Source organism: Pomacea canaliculata, linkage group LG4 (genome assembly GCF_003073045.1).
Source record: "Pomacea canaliculata isolate SZHN2017 linkage group LG4, ASM307304v1, whole genome shotgun sequence".
Taxonomy (NCBI): Eukaryota; Metazoa; Mollusca; class Gastropoda; order Architaenioglossa; family Ampullariidae; genus Pomacea; species Pomacea canaliculata.
The window spans coordinates 3,288,046-3,305,524 of record NC_037593.1 but is presented as its reverse complement, the minus strand read 5'-3'; the positions used below and the strand labels follow the sequence as shown (position 1 = coordinate 3,305,524).

Here is a 17,479-nt window from a genome sequence, read left to right as displayed (position 1 = left end):
TTGGCGGTTCGAAGACCAACATGAATGCACATTGGAATATACAGTAAAATTAGAGACTATTGAGGAAACTATATTTTTTAATGAAATGTTTTAAATACACGCAAGTAAACACAATTGTGTCGGCTGAACCAGAATGTAGTGTTGGGATGATGGGTACACGATGTTTGTCAGGCAAGTACCCGCTGATTTATTCAAATGTAAAGCTAGACTTTTAAATGTAACCAAAATATGAATATATAAATATAAACTTTCTTGCTTTCTAAAGCACATGATGTCTCGATGTTAAAAGAGAAGCACACGGCACATCTGTTTTTCCTTTATTCTGTCTGCGGACATGAGTGGACGTCCATGAGTTTCCCTGGAAACAGAGGACTGGGGATTCCTCTAGTAGAGGAAGGGAGGAAACGTGGCAAGTAGCCGATGGGATAAGGAATGTCGATGTAGTACAAGAGGATAAGGAATGTCGATGTAGTACAAGAGGATAAGGAATGTCGATGTAGTACAAGAGGATAAGAAATGTCGATGTAGTACAAGAGGATAAGGAATGTCAATGTAGTACAAGAGGATAAGAAATGTCGATGGAGTAGACGATGGGATAAGAAATGTCGATGAACATACTTCTGCAAGAGGTCCTACGAGCTTCTAACTCCACAAATATTTTCAGGACAGGAACAATGACAGGAGAGAAAGAGAAGTGTTAACTGTGCAACATCAAGTAAAAACAAAGTCTCAAACACAATTTTTTTCCAGATACCCTGATAAACCTCGTACATGATACATAAACATTCTGTGCAGTTGATAAACCTATCTCGGCCCTGTGTACACGCATGTCAGGAATGCTTTGTGATGCTCGGATAATTTCTGCTTCATCTCTCAACTGTTAATGAGGACAACATCAAGGGCATACCCTAGAGGTGCCCGGCATGTGGCACTTTCATCTGATGATGGAGGCACCCTGTAGTTATGCTCTGATACCCGGATTGTGCGCTCAGTCATTTTTATGTCCATTTTATATAGCTTTTATATCTATTTTTTCTCCACTCAGTCACTCTCACCTCTTTCTTACACTCCTCTCATCTTCTCATCACATACTCTCTATTCCACACTCACTCACTCCTTGGACTATTTTTTTTTTTAATTTACCAATCCGCGTTTTGTGAGTTTCGTTCAGTTCTGCAGTAAGTTGAATATTGCCTTGCCGTGTGAATGTAAACTTGTATATATACATATTCACACAAACTCAACACCGAGGCACCTGTCAGTAAAGGCCTGTATATATTCACACAAGCTCAACACCGAGGCACCTGTCAGTAAAGGCCTGTATATATTCACACAAACCCAACACCGAGGCACCTGTCAGTAACGGTTGTTTCATACAAACTGCAATACAAGTGAGTGACAAGTTATTGTTCCGCGCGTTCATCCGCCAAAAACACTGTGTGGAGAATCCACCAGGGGCTGAGGTGCTGGGGGAGAGGCGAAGGTTCTGGCAGCCTCCCTGACAGACTTTCATTATCACTTTTCATCACAGCTGCCGATGTGCTGGCGGTGCACAGCCTGCAATCTTGCTTGCACATGTTGATAATGTCGGCAAAAAATAGTCCCGGCAATTTCAGCTGAAGATGGAAAAATGATCGTCTGCCTCACTGGCCCTTCAAGACCTCACACACTCCTTCCTTCTTTCTTTCTTCCTTCTTGGTTTCTTTTTTCTCTCTCTTTCTCCTGCTTTTCTCTCTCTCAGACATTTTCTTTCTTCCTTTAACTTCCTTTCTTACTTTCATGTTTACTTATTATTTTCTGTTGCTTTTTCTGACAAGACACTCGCGCACATCCATTACCCGTCTTCATTACAGGCTGTTATGACTTATTACCTGCTGCCAAACACAGGTGTGGGTGAGATGGTGGGAGGTGTTGTACTTACATCACAAGTCTGACAGAATAAATTGAGTATTTCCTCTCATCTCGCGCAGTGTACACCGGGCTTTAGTTGAGCCTGTGGAATGGAGGATGGGAGGAACTACAGAAGGATTCGTGTCCAGACTTCAATCAAGTGTCGATAATTGGTTCAGCCAGACTGGCACAGCTCATTAGTGTCACACTTTGTTGATATGTGTAAACTCTAAACATCGCAATCACTAGTACACAGATGAACTAACCTCCATTGTCTAGTAATGTGTGTTGAGAAGTCGCAGACTGTGTTTAGAATGTATTCTTCTTTCTCAAAAGTCTTTGCTTGATTGTCAAACCATGTTCATAGTAGAACTGAAGAGTTTTCTCGTTGTTTATTGTCCCGGGAAGTCGACACTCTGGACTACACTGGACTCTAACCACAGTCTTGGAGGATGGAGACCAGGGGTGGGAAAATTATTTCTTTTAGTGGGACAGTTTTAAAATTTCAGGATCTTCAATGACAATCCTTGGTGTCCTCCTGTATGGGTCAGAGTGCTGCAAGACCACCGCCTCCGTTGAGAAAAAGCTGAAAGTGTTCCAAACGAAGTGTCTGTGGCGTACAAAAGATCTCCTGGCCCAACACCATCTCGAACAAAGAGCTGCGAGACATGGCAGGATGCGAACCTTGGCTGAAGCAGTCTGCGGCGCTAGGGATGGCGAGGTCACGTGCCCCATGTCTCCAGGTTCCATCACCAGAACAGCCCTGCGATGTTCACCCAGAGAAAGAGGAACAGAGGTCGGCCCAAAGAGACATGGAGGCAAACCTTGGAGAAGGACCTCAAGAGTAGAGGCAGCACCCACAACAGTAGACAACCAGATGGAGGTCCTTGGTGTCACCTCACGTGGCACACGGCACAGACAGGACTGATTGGTTGTCACTAGTGTGACCAAAATATGAATCTATACACACTGACTGTATATACATACCTGTTACTGTAGGTTTCTTTTTGCCCTAAAGGCTCCTCGTGTTCACGGAAAAGATTGATCACACAGACGAGTTGGACGATACACAAACATTCATAAAAAATCTTACAGAAAAAAGACTTTAATAGCTTGTCACCTTTGTTACTCTGCTGTCATCTTTACTTTCTTAATACCTTCAGTGATCACGTGACCTCTAAACCCCGCAGCACTAGTTGACCTGGTCTCCATGTCACACATGCGTGAGACAGGATTTGTCCCAATGCGCACATCGCGAGAAATGTTTGTAAAAATCAGACATGATCATGAATGTCAGCACATTGCATAAAAATCTGTTGTTACACGAAACGTAATGTTACCTGTCAGGTACCTACTTTCTGGACAACAGGACAAATACGATCTTCAGTTCGGTCCTCGTTGTCACGTGAACGTGACGTTGTCAGTGACGTTTACTAACTGTTACTAACGTCACGCTATCCGAGCACTTGCTGTCACTAGAGTTGTCACGTGACCGCGCTGTCCCTGCCATGACTGTCACTAACATTACAACGCTCTACACTTGACGGTTACGATTACATTCCAACAGGCAGTCACGTGACGAACCTGCACCCGTTGACATCAGGTTCCGTGGCTGAAGATCAGACAGCGTTTATCAAGCGGGGCGTTTGTCTTTACGGACGTTTTTTGGGGTGGAGGGGATGGAAAAGCGGGTGGAGAAAGGGGTGGAGGAGGGATGAAGGAGGGGCGGGGAAGTGACGCATGCGCGCAAGATCCCAGCATGCCCTGTGTCTGTTTGGCGGGGCTGAGAATCTGCCGGCAAGCTGGCCAGGCGGCGGCGCGTTGTATTGTTTGGATATTGTTTTATCTGACTGACAAGTTGACCTTCTCGCTGAAGGGTGTGACGCACATCCGCGCGCTGTGGTGCCATTGACGTAGATGAGACTAGTAACGCTAGTTGTCAGTGGTGCCCATGACGTCAGCCTCCGCGGCAACCGTAGTGACGTTCTAGAAAGGCCAGTGACGTATGTTCTCTGTGGTAATGTTTCAGTAATGCCACGTGACGTTCGTCCTCTGTGGTAATGCGTTACCTTTGTATTTATCGGTGGAAGGCACCGATGCGTACGCTGTCGACTCATTTTCAGGAAGCTACGGACTGGCGGGGAATCGACCCGTGACCACAGGCTACTGCTGGCGTTGGAAGCGTCCCGCCGTAATCCTCGTATGACAACCTCTCAGGAAGATGCTCCACCACCCGGGATTCCTAGCCGCCACCCGCCGAGGAGGGCGGCATGGCAGGTATGCACAGACTTGAATGAATGCCCAGAGGCCCCGGGTGAAGTCACGTGACCACGCGGCTGCTTGCTGCTACGCTCACCCGGGCCAACCAGACGATAGGTGTCGTTAGTCGTTGCCCTGCTTTTCTCCTCAGGTCGTGCTTTTTTCTTTATTCCGCTTGCTTTCTTTCTCCCACTGTTATTCCTCTTTTCAAATACAGATTTTTTTACCTGTACAGCAAAGAATGTAGCGAAAACAGATGCTCGCTCTCTCTCCGTTTTTATCTCGCTTCCTCCACCCGCTTACTTCCCTTGCCTACTCACCTCCGGTTCACCTTCAACATGGCCACGCTTCAACGATGCCCGCATCTCAGCAGGAGCTCGCACTGGTTAACTGTTCAAAAACCGTCATCAGCTTAAGCTCCTGAGAATTGGAAGGTGGGTTCGGGCGAAAACTAGGAAAAAAAAATGAACTCTGACAAGAGTTCGATAACATGTCTGTCAGACGCTCGCCAACAGCTGACGCCACACAACTGTCGGACCGTCAAGTGCGAGATTTTCTCTTTTATTTTCTCCCTCCATGTGTGTCGGAGGCATGTAGATTGTGACGTATCAGTTACAGTTATGTAATCAGCTATAGTCTATACCCTCCCTCTCCTCTCCCCCCACTCTCTAAGCCCCCAGCTCATCACATCCAGACAGGGAGAGAGAGAGGAAGAAGAAGCTATTCCCGGAGGTAAGGGTCTCGTTCATTAGCAACGCTCTCAGACCCTGTATCACTTCCAGCGCTGAACCGCGACATCCTGCAGGAGTTGCTGTGACTGCGTGCGGTCCTGTGGCTTTCTGCTCTGTTTGGCACGAGATGGAATTCCGGAATTCCACAGACCAGGAGTGTTCCCGACAAAGACAACACTCGCTGAAAGCCACCGACATTTTGTTCATGGTCCCCTGGCTGGTCCGGCGTGAGACTTGTCGTATCCCCCACTCACCGCCAAATAAGATCAGATACGAACTGCAGTGGAGGTCGCGTTGTAATTATACGTCATGATGACGTTACAGTGCAAGGAATATGACATAATGACGTAACATTGCAAGGAATATATACTGTAATGACGTTAAAATGCAACGATATGCTGTAATAACGTTACATTGTAATAACAATACGCCATAGTCGTGTAGTGACGTTGCGCTCCAGTGACGTTCTGGCGTGACGTGCTGGGCTGCAGCTACGATCTGTTGTTGAGGCCGGCGTGGCACTGACAGGAGACGGACTCATACCTCAACATCCCACCTCCAGGGTTTGCATCATCTGTCTCAGCTCTTCACTCGCCATGCTGTCCATCACATCTTCTGGAACATTCCAAGGCCGGCACGTGACTGCCACGCTATTGTTTCGTTGCCGTGCGGGTGTCGGATGGAAGGGTTGGGGGATGCGGGAGGCGCCATTAGTGCCAGTCATCTTGTTTTGCTGCATGTCTCGGTGAAAAGCAGCATCGGCTGTCGCATGCCCTGCTGGTGGTGTTGTTGTCCCGAGGCACCGGCATCTGACAGTTTGTGTGAAAACATCGCCGTCCTGTGCACCGAGTGCTTGGTGTTACCGTTCCAAGAGGAGACAATGCCAAGCAGACAAACAGCTTTTTGTGGCGCAAAGAACGACTACCCACAGTGAGGGAAATGGAATCCCAATGCTGTAATTCCTCGCGCACGCGGGTCCTGGGACCTACCTTGGTTCTGGAAAGTGTTTCGATGGCGATGTGTTGTTGTTTTCGCATACTTACCCCGGGTGAATATTTGGTCTGAGTGCCGTCAGCCCTACGTGGGTCCTCTCGTTTCTCCAGCAAGTCTTCCTCACTACGTGTGTCTAGTTCTCTAGACAGTGCAATGACAATTCCCTTTGTAGCAACCCTTTGTCCCGATAATGTTTTGCGGTAATTTTGGACTGTAAAGAGTATAACTTACAAATACATCCATGGCTCCAGTGAATCTCACTTACCAAATATATTCAATGTACCAGTGAGTCCGGCTTATTCAATACGTTTACAGATGTCCATCTTACCGAAGATGTCAGTAAATCTAGCTCACCGACAGGTCACCTTCGGCCTACCTTAATAATAAATCTGTCTCACCAACAAGTCTTCTCCATGGCTTAGTTCTACCAGTCAGTCTAAATCACCAATATGTCTACTTCAGTAAACCACCAATTCAAGCTCTGACGAAAGATTGAAGTCACATGACGTTAAGAAGATAAGCAGGTAGACTTAGCCCGTCCAGGAGTGCTCCTCTCCTTGAATTTTCAGTCTACCACAACAGATCCCCTTTCTAAACCTTTTTCATGCCGTGATTTAAGTTTTAAAATGTGGAAGTATGGTTGAATACTAACACATAGTGGTCCAAATTTAAATAAGTGTGTGACACTTGAGTATATACAAATGTGTGACATACAGTCGCACCTCGATAAGTCGAACTCAAAGGGACCCGAAAAACATTAGACTTACAGAGTTTTCGAGTGAGGGAGAATGTCGTAAAGGCACAGCTAGGTATTTGGCCGGCAACTAACAATTAATTCGATGTAGGGAGGTTTTCGTCTTAGGGAAGGTACCACTGTATTTGTGTTTAGTATATGTCATGGCTTTTTCCAACACCTTAGAACACATACTGATATTTAAAATGGTGTGGCGTTTAGGCAATAAAATTATATGCAAAAACAGAAAATTCTGGTAATGTTAAATTATTCTTTGATAAACAAGCGGTACAGTAGAATACACGTGGCGCTGAAATACGGGAAATAAACAGAATGAGAGAACGGAATGGGTACTAAATCTTATGTGGGTATAAACAATTGTTTATTTTATTTTAATTTGTGTACATATTTATAATTTATTTTTTGCAAGAAATTAGTACACAACGACAATAACGGTAATAAACGGCACCTAACTCCACAAAACAGACATTATTAATATTTAAAATTATTATGAAGCATCACTAATAATTATTAATCGCATGTGTTATTTTATTCTCGACGTAGTACTTACGGCAGATGTTAATTTTAAGCTTTATAATATTGATACAACACTAATTTATTTCAACTCTGTCAAGACAGGCTACTCTAGCAGTCACGTTACACAACCATGAACCTTCACCTTTGCACTTTGTCAGAAAGAAGTTGACCCAGATTCTTGCCGTGGAACTGGGTCGCGTGCTGCGCTAGTGAGTGTGAGATGAAGAGTCATTACCAGAGACTGACACTCGCTCATTGCAGTCACGTGACCAGAGCGCACCGAGACGACGTCACGCCATCAATCACGCCGCAAGATGGCGACGTCTGGCATCCCGAGATGAAGTCTGCATTTCTTGAGTGCTTCGCCATCTTCGCGGCTAGAAATAATTCGCGTTTTCTCAGAGAAAAAAGAAACAGATCGCAGCTCGACTTTCTAGAAATCTGATAAAACTTCCGCAGCACGAAGACGGCGGTAAAAACATTTGTGGAACTAATTTATCTCAGTAGGTCTCAGTTGCTCAAGTGCTGGCAAGCTTTCTCCTGACCACCAGGGGGCGAACATTATTTTATCCCCTCGCTAGCGTAGTCGACTTTTAAATAAATGTTTCAGGATTCAGGACAGGGTCACAACCTGCAGTCATTCAATCCTTGGGATTTTTCATATTTAAGCGTGTAAAATAATATTCAAGTCAAAGCCTGAAGAACAAAACCAGCCTGATGACGTCAATGTTATTACTGTTGTCTGCCGAATGACATATTCCTGTCAAATGACATCATCCAAAGATTTTTTTGGTCAGCGTCATCCAGACTTTTCTTTTGTCGAATGACGTCATCCAAAGATTTTTTCTCCACATTTTTTCCTCGCTTAAGAGAAATTAATCCGCTGTACTCATTTGGAGGGGAGAGAAAAATGTGATGATTCAGACTTACTTTCTCGTGTGTCGTCTTGTCTCTTTCACTCAGCCTTTCTTTTCTTCTCTTTTTTACTCTCTCTCTCTCACAATCTCTTTCACTCCAGCGATTGCGCGATTAATTTGTCAGAGCTCGCCATCAGCCGACCGCTACGAACCTTGTCACTGAGATCGCGCGCACGCTGAGTCCTTATCGCCGACAGTTTGTTTCCATGTTACCAGATTTCACGATCCCATCATTCGCCACTCCACTTTGTATCTCCTTTTTTTATTTCAAAAAATGCTTTCTTTCACGACGACAAAGGCCCATAATCTCCGATAGCATCTGTAGCCTCCCACCACCACCACCACCACCCTCCCACCATCTGCAGCTCCGCGGTGTTGATGCATCCCTCGCCAGGAGCTGTTCCGACGATAAGCTCTCTCCCTGCGACAGGCCCCCCATCTCCCAGGCCCTCCACAACAAAGGAGACTTCTTAGCCTCGTCTCAGCTCTGTAACTCCGACAAGCCGCCGAGAAGACACCTGGCAGGTGCGTGCTGCGCGCGGCCTCCTACAGCACGGCGCTTGCTGCATGCAGCACATGAAGACGATGAAGATGTAGCAGAGGACGATCCTTGGAGCTGCATGCAGTTGCTGCACGTCTGGCGTCAGCTGCACCCCGTCTTGCACCCTCTGACACTGTGTCGGGTGTGCAAGTTCCGCCATGACATTCCGCACCTGCCCTCCAACATGCGGCACTTAGCGACAATGGCGGAGGTCAGAGGTCGCAAAATACGACAAAATGCTCGCCAAGGTTCGACTTCGCTTACTACTTCTCTGAAAGTGGTTTTTTTTTCTTCCTTGATTCGCTAAAACCGACTGCAAATTTGACTGGAGCTGTAAACACTGTAAACTGTAAACATGTTTATTGTCAATTGTAATGATGGCCTGTCAATATTGTCGGCGTAAACATCGCGTGAACTTTGTACCACTTGTAAAACATCTATGATGTAAATAATCTGTTTTAACTAATTGATGTTGGAGGAGTTTCAGGGGCAAGTGCTCGGATTATGATATTTTCTTTCCCCGACATGAAATGATGGATGACCTGTCATTACAAGAAGGAAATCAGACATCAATGGAATCACAACTGGGACGTCAGACGTTCGAGGAAAATAAGTGGACCAAGGGGCACGTCAGAATTACTGGCATCAGACATCATCAATCACAGAATTCGAAGTTTAGAGAACACTAGAAATTAATGTAACCACTCGGACACATCAACAAACAGAGAAATTTAAAATTGTTTCAACGAATAATATCACAAATATCAATGGCAGCAACTAAGGAGTCAAAAGTAAAGACCTTACCACTGACCAAACCACAAACATCAGAAAATAATGTGAAGCATCAGACATTGGTTTACTTTAAAATTCGTTTTCAGGATTTGATTACCATCGCAGGAACAAGCCAGTCTCTCAAATTCGAGTCAGTACAAAAAAACACAAGATGGCGACAATAAAAGTCCTGGAAACAACGACAAAAACATGTGAAGTGGGAAGAGGTGAGGCTCGAAGGGAAAAGAGATATTACCCTCAAAAACGAGGAGATTTACAAACAAACAGGGCAAAAACTACCCATCCAGACAAAACAGCCTATCGCAGTCCTCAAGACATGGCAGCCAGTGCAAACGGAGGAGTCGGGGGGGTAAGGTAGTTCTTGACCTACTGACCTAACAACTTTTTACTCATTCTGCTTACGTAATTTGTCTATCTCTCTGTGTCGTTTGCAACAAACATTAAGCAGACGATCGGCCGCTCTCCCCCCTCCCACTGGGCCTGGGCTGGGCGATGACTCAGCCGCAGCTGGCGGAAAGTTCTAGACTGGGGTTCTCTGTACTGCAGGATGGAGACCGCTGATTGTGGGCTTTTCACTACCCTCGTCAGTGTTCTTGGTTCTGTGTTGTTGTTGCTGCTGCTGCTGCTGCTGTTGTTGTTGTTGTTGTTGTTCATCAATTTTAATTTATCTCTGTGGACTGCAGACTGCTCTAGGAAATAGGAGAAACCCTCTGATACACAGAAGACCTTCAATCTGCTGTTGTGTATGAATCCTATCAGCTCCAGCCTCCTTCTGAACGAACCGAGCTTCCAGAAGGAAAGGAAATGACGTCATGACGCAAAGGGGAGCAACACGCGGAGCTGTTGGTGTGGCCTATAAATAATGTCGGCCTTTGGATGTGATAGTAGCGAGCCACGACTGCTCCACGGCCGGCGTACGATGGGGTGGATAGACGGGGAGGGTGGCGGGTGGATAGCGCCGGGTGGATTGCGGCGGGAGGGTGTGGCGAGGGTGGCGGGTGGGATGGGGAGTATCTCAGCATCAGCCTGGCTCCTGCACGAAATGCTCGCCGTGTGCACAGATGTAAACACGCACGCGCAGTCAGCTGACCGATGACGACAACAACTGTACGATGTTTGCGTGTCGCCATGCCGCTGTGCGCCGTGTTCAAACAAAGTTCTCTCCCCCTGCTTGTAGCCAGGAGAGAAAATAAAAACTTCGATTCCTGTTTATGATTTGATTGCGGAAGCTGAAGATGTTCCTGACGGACGTTGTGACTAAAACTAACGGAACTGCAGTTATTTCCGAACGACAACGCTTAAGAGAACGATCTAGGCGGAGTTCGTAGCGCTCGCGTAGTCGCATCCGTAACGACAGACGTCGGCGGTCAACGGCAAGAGCTCGCGTAGGAGCCTGTCTAGAGGCTAAAAACGTTTTAACGAACAGTTTGGTGTCGACATAATATTAATGTTTGTACATGTATCACAATGACAACGTCTGATGTAAGCCTCTAACTACTTGTTCATACGAATTGGAAAAGAGTTTTGATAAACTTTTAGATCATTGAAACAGATGGTGTGGCAGACTCTTCTCTTGGTGGACTACTTTTGGATGTGTCTTGGTTCGTTTTGCGAGTTTTCACTGGGATTATTATCGATGTTGGTCAAGACTACTAATTAATGTTGTTGTTGTTGGGTTTGTCGGTCAAGCAGTCCTCGAAACAACCGATGCTCGAGTATAATGGCGCCTGACTTAAAGTTCGTTGATAAACATCATACTGATCGGTCTGTCAGCAGAAATGCTAAGACTACTCCTACGATTGACGAGTGCTGACTGTACTTCAACGGACAAAGGTATACATTGGTATGTTGGCAGTTATATCAGACATGCATGCATCCATACATTATTGTACACTGGATATAAACATTACATAACAACTTTCAGCCATTTACTTTTTTAGGAAACTAGTATCTGCATCAGCAAAGATTCTACCTTCCCTCTTTTTCTCTTTCTTTCTGACTTTATCTCTGTCCTTGTGATGTCTAGCTGCTGACGATGTGAAACCAGAACAAGCTACAAACAAACCCTCGTGTCCTTATCTTCCTCCGCCAACTGTCCTGTCAGGACTTTCCATCCAATCAGCTTGTGTGGAAGATGCGGAAGTGGCTCACTGTTGCCTCATCAAGTTCTGCTCTCACTTGAGTTAGTACCCACACAGAGGCGTAGTAATTGTTTACAAACAGCACCCAGTCGTCGTCGTTGTTTGTTATTATGGATGCTTGGGTGTTTAATTCCGCTGCCAGCGGTACCTGCCAACATCCCTCTGTCCCTCCCCCTTCACTCTCCCTCCCCTGAACCCTCCCGCCCTGTGTAAACGTGCGTGCACAGCTCGCATTCTGTGATGAATTAGCATCCTCAGCTATCTTGACTGGCAATTTAACTCCACAGTTTCCTCCGCTGATAAAACTATTTTTTCTCTGTCTTGGAATCAGTTTAGGAAGATAAGCAAGTCAGGTAACGGCCGAGACGTATTGACAAACATATTGAGTACCCGTCGGCTGCCACCAGACGGTGGACTTAACGGAAATTGTTGTTGTTCTGTCGAGTCTCTCAACCTGTCCACAAACATCCTGTGGACACCCCTGCCTTGAGGGAACTGTCACGTGACACAAGATGGCTGAGGTCGGGTGTAGTTGTCGTCTCGCTGAGCAAAGCTTGTCGCAAGCAGTGGATGGAGCTAGAGCAGGACTTCCACATCCAAGCACTTTATTTAATAGTATGAAGTGAAATGTGTATTTCCCTCTCTCTGTCTCTCTCTCAGTCATGCCAGGGTGAGCCTCCGGCAGAGCTCAATCACCCACTGACGTGTTCCTGATCTCAGCCGATGGCTAATTGCAAATGACAGAATTCCTCAAACGCAAACAATCAACCAAACACAAACTGAAGGCCAGGAGGCTCGAGACACAACAACCTCTTGACCTCATCACCGCTTGAAAGGAAACTGATTGAGCTTGTCCTCTCGCATCCTTTCATCCTTCTTTGTTGCTTGATTTTGAGTCTTTTGTCATTTTTTTATTTTTTGCTTTTTATTTGAATTGTTTTGCTTATTGTGTTGGTTTAGTTACTTTTTTTGTTTTTGTTTTGTTTTGTTTTGCTTTTTTGTTTGTTTGTTGTTGTTGTTTTGTTGCTGTTGTTGTTTTTTTGTTTGTTTTTTTTTTTTTTTTTTTTTTGCTTGATTTTTGTTTTGCTGGCTATGGCGAGATTCATTCTGTCGAACTGGGTTGTCGACGGCTGAAAAATTAAAAATCGAGCGCGAAGACTTTAAAACTCGGGTAAAGGTGTGAGTTGTGAGATAAACGTACTTTGAGGAAACTAACTGTCTAGTACACCTTATAAGCAAAGTAGATGTCTAGGACACCTCACGAGGTCAACAGGAACTGTCAGTGAAGACGACACAAGGTAAAGTGCCAAAGAAGAGGAGAAACAGCCGCTAAATAATTAGCATAAACACATAAACAACAAACCGTCTGTAGTGTGTCATGTGAAGGATGACGAATCCTCATCAGCGCCCTCAACTAGACATCGCAGTTATATTATCCGCAACACGCTTTTTAGTATTTTTAGTGCTCGCCATTACAACCGACATCAGCCAATCAAAAGTGTCCGTTCAAGTGTTTGCTTGAGATTGTAGACGAGGCCATGAAGACGTCCTCCACCAACCTGCCCAATGGAGCTACTACACGTTAGAGGCATATACCCAACCTGTCAGCTCTCCAGCCACTGTCCTCTCCAGCTGTGGTAAAGACATACAGAAACACACACCCGACATAAAACTATTACTACTGCCTTTCCCAGGTGAGATAAAGATCTACACCAGACGAAACACGGAGCATTATGGGATGCAGACAGGCTGTAACAACAAACAAATATTCCGTGTATACAGTCATGTGACCATCTCGCCAAACTACGGAAAACCAAAACAGGATGGAGACACTCGCGAGGTGTGTCGTGCACAGAAACCAAACAATCCGCAACTTCAAGCATGACAATCGCGACCCCGACTACAATCCACATGACCCGCACGGAGGCCAGAGGTCAAAGGATCACAATAAAGAGAAATTATGGTATTCGTATACGTGTTACATATGTTTGTCTACTCAACATCAAGGTTTACAAAAAACTTCGTGTAATCATCTTATAATCATCTTATATTCTTACACCCGCTTTCACACTGTGCTTCTCTCTCATCTCTCATCTGTGTGTGTGTAAGTGTGTGTGTCAGTGTGTGTGTAAGTGTGTGCACGCGCTGGCGCGCGATGGTTTGCACGGACTCACCGATCGTCGTCATGACGGTGATGGCGTACAGCAATGCGCTGGCGAACGACCACTGGCTGTCCTCGTCGCCGTCCTGCTTGCTGTTATCTATCTCCTTGCCGTCCCAGCCCCTGTCTTTGGTCTCCGTGTGAATGAACTTTTGGTACGCGATCAGCTCGCGCTGGATGGCCTCCGTCAGGTTCTCGCGCCCCAACTCGTTCATGTGAAGCCCGTGGCCAGGCTCTCGATGCGGTTCACCACCTTCACTCTCTCCAGCGTGATGTCGTTCTTGATTTTCTTCTCGTTGGGGGCCTCGAGAGCCTGGAAAACGAAACCACCCAGGATGGTGTAGCCGACGACGAGTGAGCAGAGTCCGATGTGAGAGAAGAGAAAGGCGATGAACTTCTTGCAGCAGTGCAGACACTTCTTCCGCCGTTCCCTGGCTCGCGTGCTGTTCCTCCGGGTGGTGAGGCGTCGCGAGGTGGCAACGGGGGCAAGGGTTCCTCCCCCTGAATAGGCTCGTCCGATGCGATGGGTTCGAACCTCAGCTGCTTCTTGGGCAGAGCGGGCCCGAAGTCGGGCCCGATGATCTCGTCGTCCAAAATGTCGGTCTCTTTGATCTCGGCCAGCTTGCTGAGGTTGATTTCGTTCTCGATGGTGAAGAGGGTGTCGCTGGCCAGACTGTCCTCCTGCTTTTCTGTCTCGTCTTCTTGATTATTGCAGTTCGGCTTGCTTTGTCTCCGCTTTTTCCGATTTTTCCCCAACTTCTGCTTCAGCAGAACGATTGACCTCAAAGGTAGTCGCCTCGGTTTGGCTGCTTTGTGAACCTCGTTTTCAGTCTTACTGTTGTGCTCGTCTCGCCATCATTGCACGGTGCAGGTCTGCATCTTCGCCCTCGCCAGAAGGTGCAGCTTGGATTTCTTTAGTTGGTGTTGGAGGACGGCTTCTGGCATCAACAAATTTGTCTTCTTCATCGTGAGCCTGGGCTGCTTTTCGCTCTTCCTCGTACTGGGGAGGGGGAGGAAGGTGCATTTCCGGTTCCTGCGCATTCTTAGACCTTTTTGCCGTGGAGGAAAACAGTCCTCCCTTGCGTTTGGCCTTGGTGGTCTTGAGCAGTTCATAGAGAAGAGTCTCCGATGTTTGGGTGGACTTGTCAAGGAAAGCCAGTCTGTGTCTCAGTTCTTCCTCACTATTCTCTGCTTCCTTCTGTTGTTTCTGTGCAGACTGAGGTGGCTTATGGTCCTCCTTCTTCTTCAGGTTTGATTCTTCCTTCACGTCGACCTTAGTGACTTCTTTTACTTTCATCTTTGTGTTTTTTTTCTCTACCGTCTTTTCTTCTTTCACTTCCACCTTTGTGTCCTCTTTCACTTCTGCCTTTGTGTCTTCTTTTATTTCCTGTTCTTTTTTCTTTCGGAAGGACCTGATGCTCACGTAGCCTCGTCTTCGCTGTGAATCCCGCCCTCTCTTGACGAGGTCCTCAAGTGGACCATCGGGATGCGGCTCCTCAACTATGGAGTTGGTTTCTGCTTCCTGTACGATGATGCTGATTGGCGAAGGGCTACGAGACAGACAAGTCCTTTCCTGCGGCCCCTCGTGAGGGAGTTCTAATTTGTTTTCCTTCACCGGCTCCTTGTTCGTGCATCTCTGGAAGGTCCGCCGGTATTTCTGTTGCACGCTCGTCCCCATCGCAGGCATGGTCTTCTGTTCACTTCGTTCAGATACAGCCTTCTGCTGTCTGTCTGCAGACATGGCCGTCTGTCCACTTTCTCTAGGCATGGCTTTCCCACATCGTCAGCAGACTTGGGTCGCTTGTCATGCCTGCTGTCCTCTCTGCTCTCTCTGGTTCCACGGTTCTCGTGACAGATCGTGAAACAGCGGGACTTGGGGAGAGAAGCTTCACGACTGTCGCCCGAGGGCTCGTGTTTGCTGGCACTTGTTGGTGCAGGAGGCGATGACTTGTGATTTCGCCAACCGTTAAGCTGCTGGCAGACTTGTGGACGCCTGAGGTTCCAGGTACTTCTAAACGGTTTTTAACTTCTGCCACCAGGGTCGCTGGAGACAAGGCAGAAGGTTTGACCTTTGGCGTCCCTTCCGGTTCTTCCGGAGGCGTAGAGAATCCTGATGTCTCCTCCTCACTCTCGGTGTCACTGCTCTTAGGTTCAGAGAAGAATCCTTGGTCGGAGCTCCGTTTGGAACTTGCAAAGCTGGAAAGCATGTCTTGGGGAATGGGTTCTTTGCAGGGCAGGAGGCTGACAGCGATTTCCGGAGAACTAAGAGGGCAAGATGGGGAACTTCCTTCGCTTGCTGAAAAATTCTCAGTCTGGTCACGTGCCCCTACAGATGGAATGTTTATAGGCGACGAATCACGAGAAGACTTCGGTGCTGGAGACAAATCAGGGGATTTGACCCCAGTGTCACCTGGGTGGCCGATCCGTCGCTCGCGCGCTATGGACGAGTTTGAAAAGGCTGGCATCGTCTTGCTCAGCTCCAGGAACTGAGACAAGGTATTCATCCTTCTCTGATGCTGGTCATCCTGCTGAGATGAAGGAGAACCGTTTTCTGTCCAGTTCACAGCTTGCTCCGTGTCAGACACCGGCACCTCGACTGGAGCCGCGGCCTTAATAATGTCTTTCGGGTTTATGAAGATGACCAGTCCGGAGTTGTCGAAATTTCGAGAACGCCGGCGGCCACCTGACGACTGGAAAGTAGAGTTAGGTTTATCACAGTTTGGTGGACTGGAACTGTTCACAACTGACTTTCTTTCTTTTGTCTCTTCTGCGTCTGTGAGCACGTGTTTGACTGAACCATCACCTGGACCTTCAGCTTGTGCTGTATTCCCGCACTGAGTGGAGTGAGCGTCGGGTGTACCCGCGCTGCCAGACTGTTCCGGGTGGACGCGGTTCAAAGGGGGCATCGCACCTGCTCCTGGACGACTATGTCGAGGTAGCGTCGCCCCAGCTTTCACTAGAAGTCTTTCGTCTACCGCGTCCTCAAAGACATCGCCGTCCAGAGCGGTGCTGGCGATGCCCCGGTGGTCGGCGAGGCGGTGGCGGGGGCGTTGGAGACATCGGGTACGGAGGAGGACAGGCCTGGCCGCTGCAGCGCCGTGTCGCGCCGTAACGAGGCCAGCGTGCTCAGCGACACGTCGCGTCGTCGCCGGTCCTCGATGATGACGTCCTTCACCGTCATGTGCATCAGGCGGTCGCGCGGCTGTTTGGCCGGATGGTAGCGGCGGTAAGCGTCGCGATCCAGCGACGCCGACTGCCGCAAGCGGTTGACCTGATTCTCCTCCTCCGACCTTCGACCCTTGACGTCATCAGCGCTCTCGTGCCGGCGTGCACCATCCCGCCGCTCCACCTTGCTGATGTCCGTCTCTGACTTGCTACGGTTGGAGCGACCTCGCCGTCTGAAGAGGGAGGAGAACCGCTTTCTCGATCCGCTCCTTGAGCGAGACTTGGACCGCGGAATGGTTGACGAGGGTTCCTCTGGGTCAGGAGAGTCCCGCCTTTGCGCCCTCACTTCCGCCGTCGACGGTTTCTTCCACGCCTGGGGTTGACCCCGTCGATCGGCTGGGGTCGTCTTCGATCCCACTGTCCCTGCGAGCCTCTGTGTCAGTTCGCGGCTCTGAAGCGCCCCCTGGCAAGGCAATGGCGCCACGAAAGTCACCGTCCGGATACTCACGACTGTTGACAACAGCCGCGGGCGTTCCATCGTCGGCACCCGGCGTCGACTCATTCTTCTTCGCGTTCTTCGATTTATTTTTTTCCTTATTCTTGCTTTTCTCTTTCTTTT

General features: G+C 47.7%; 1 protein-coding gene across 1 annotated transcript in view; it reads right to left on the bottom strand.

Moving 5' to 3' along the window:
* Positions 1–13,931, bottom strand: part of LOC112562413 (potassium channel subfamily K member 18-like) — a 49,030-nt gene extending 35,099 nt beyond the window's left edge. The window contains exon 1 of the mRNA XM_025235670.1: positions 13,709–13,931. Within this exon, the coding sequence (XP_025091455.1) occupies positions 13,709–13,910 (202 nt within the window). The 5' untranslated portion in view covers positions 13,911–13,931. The remainder of the gene's footprint in view (positions 1–13,708) is intronic.
* Between the last annotated feature and the right edge of the window lie 3,548 nt (positions 13,932–17,479).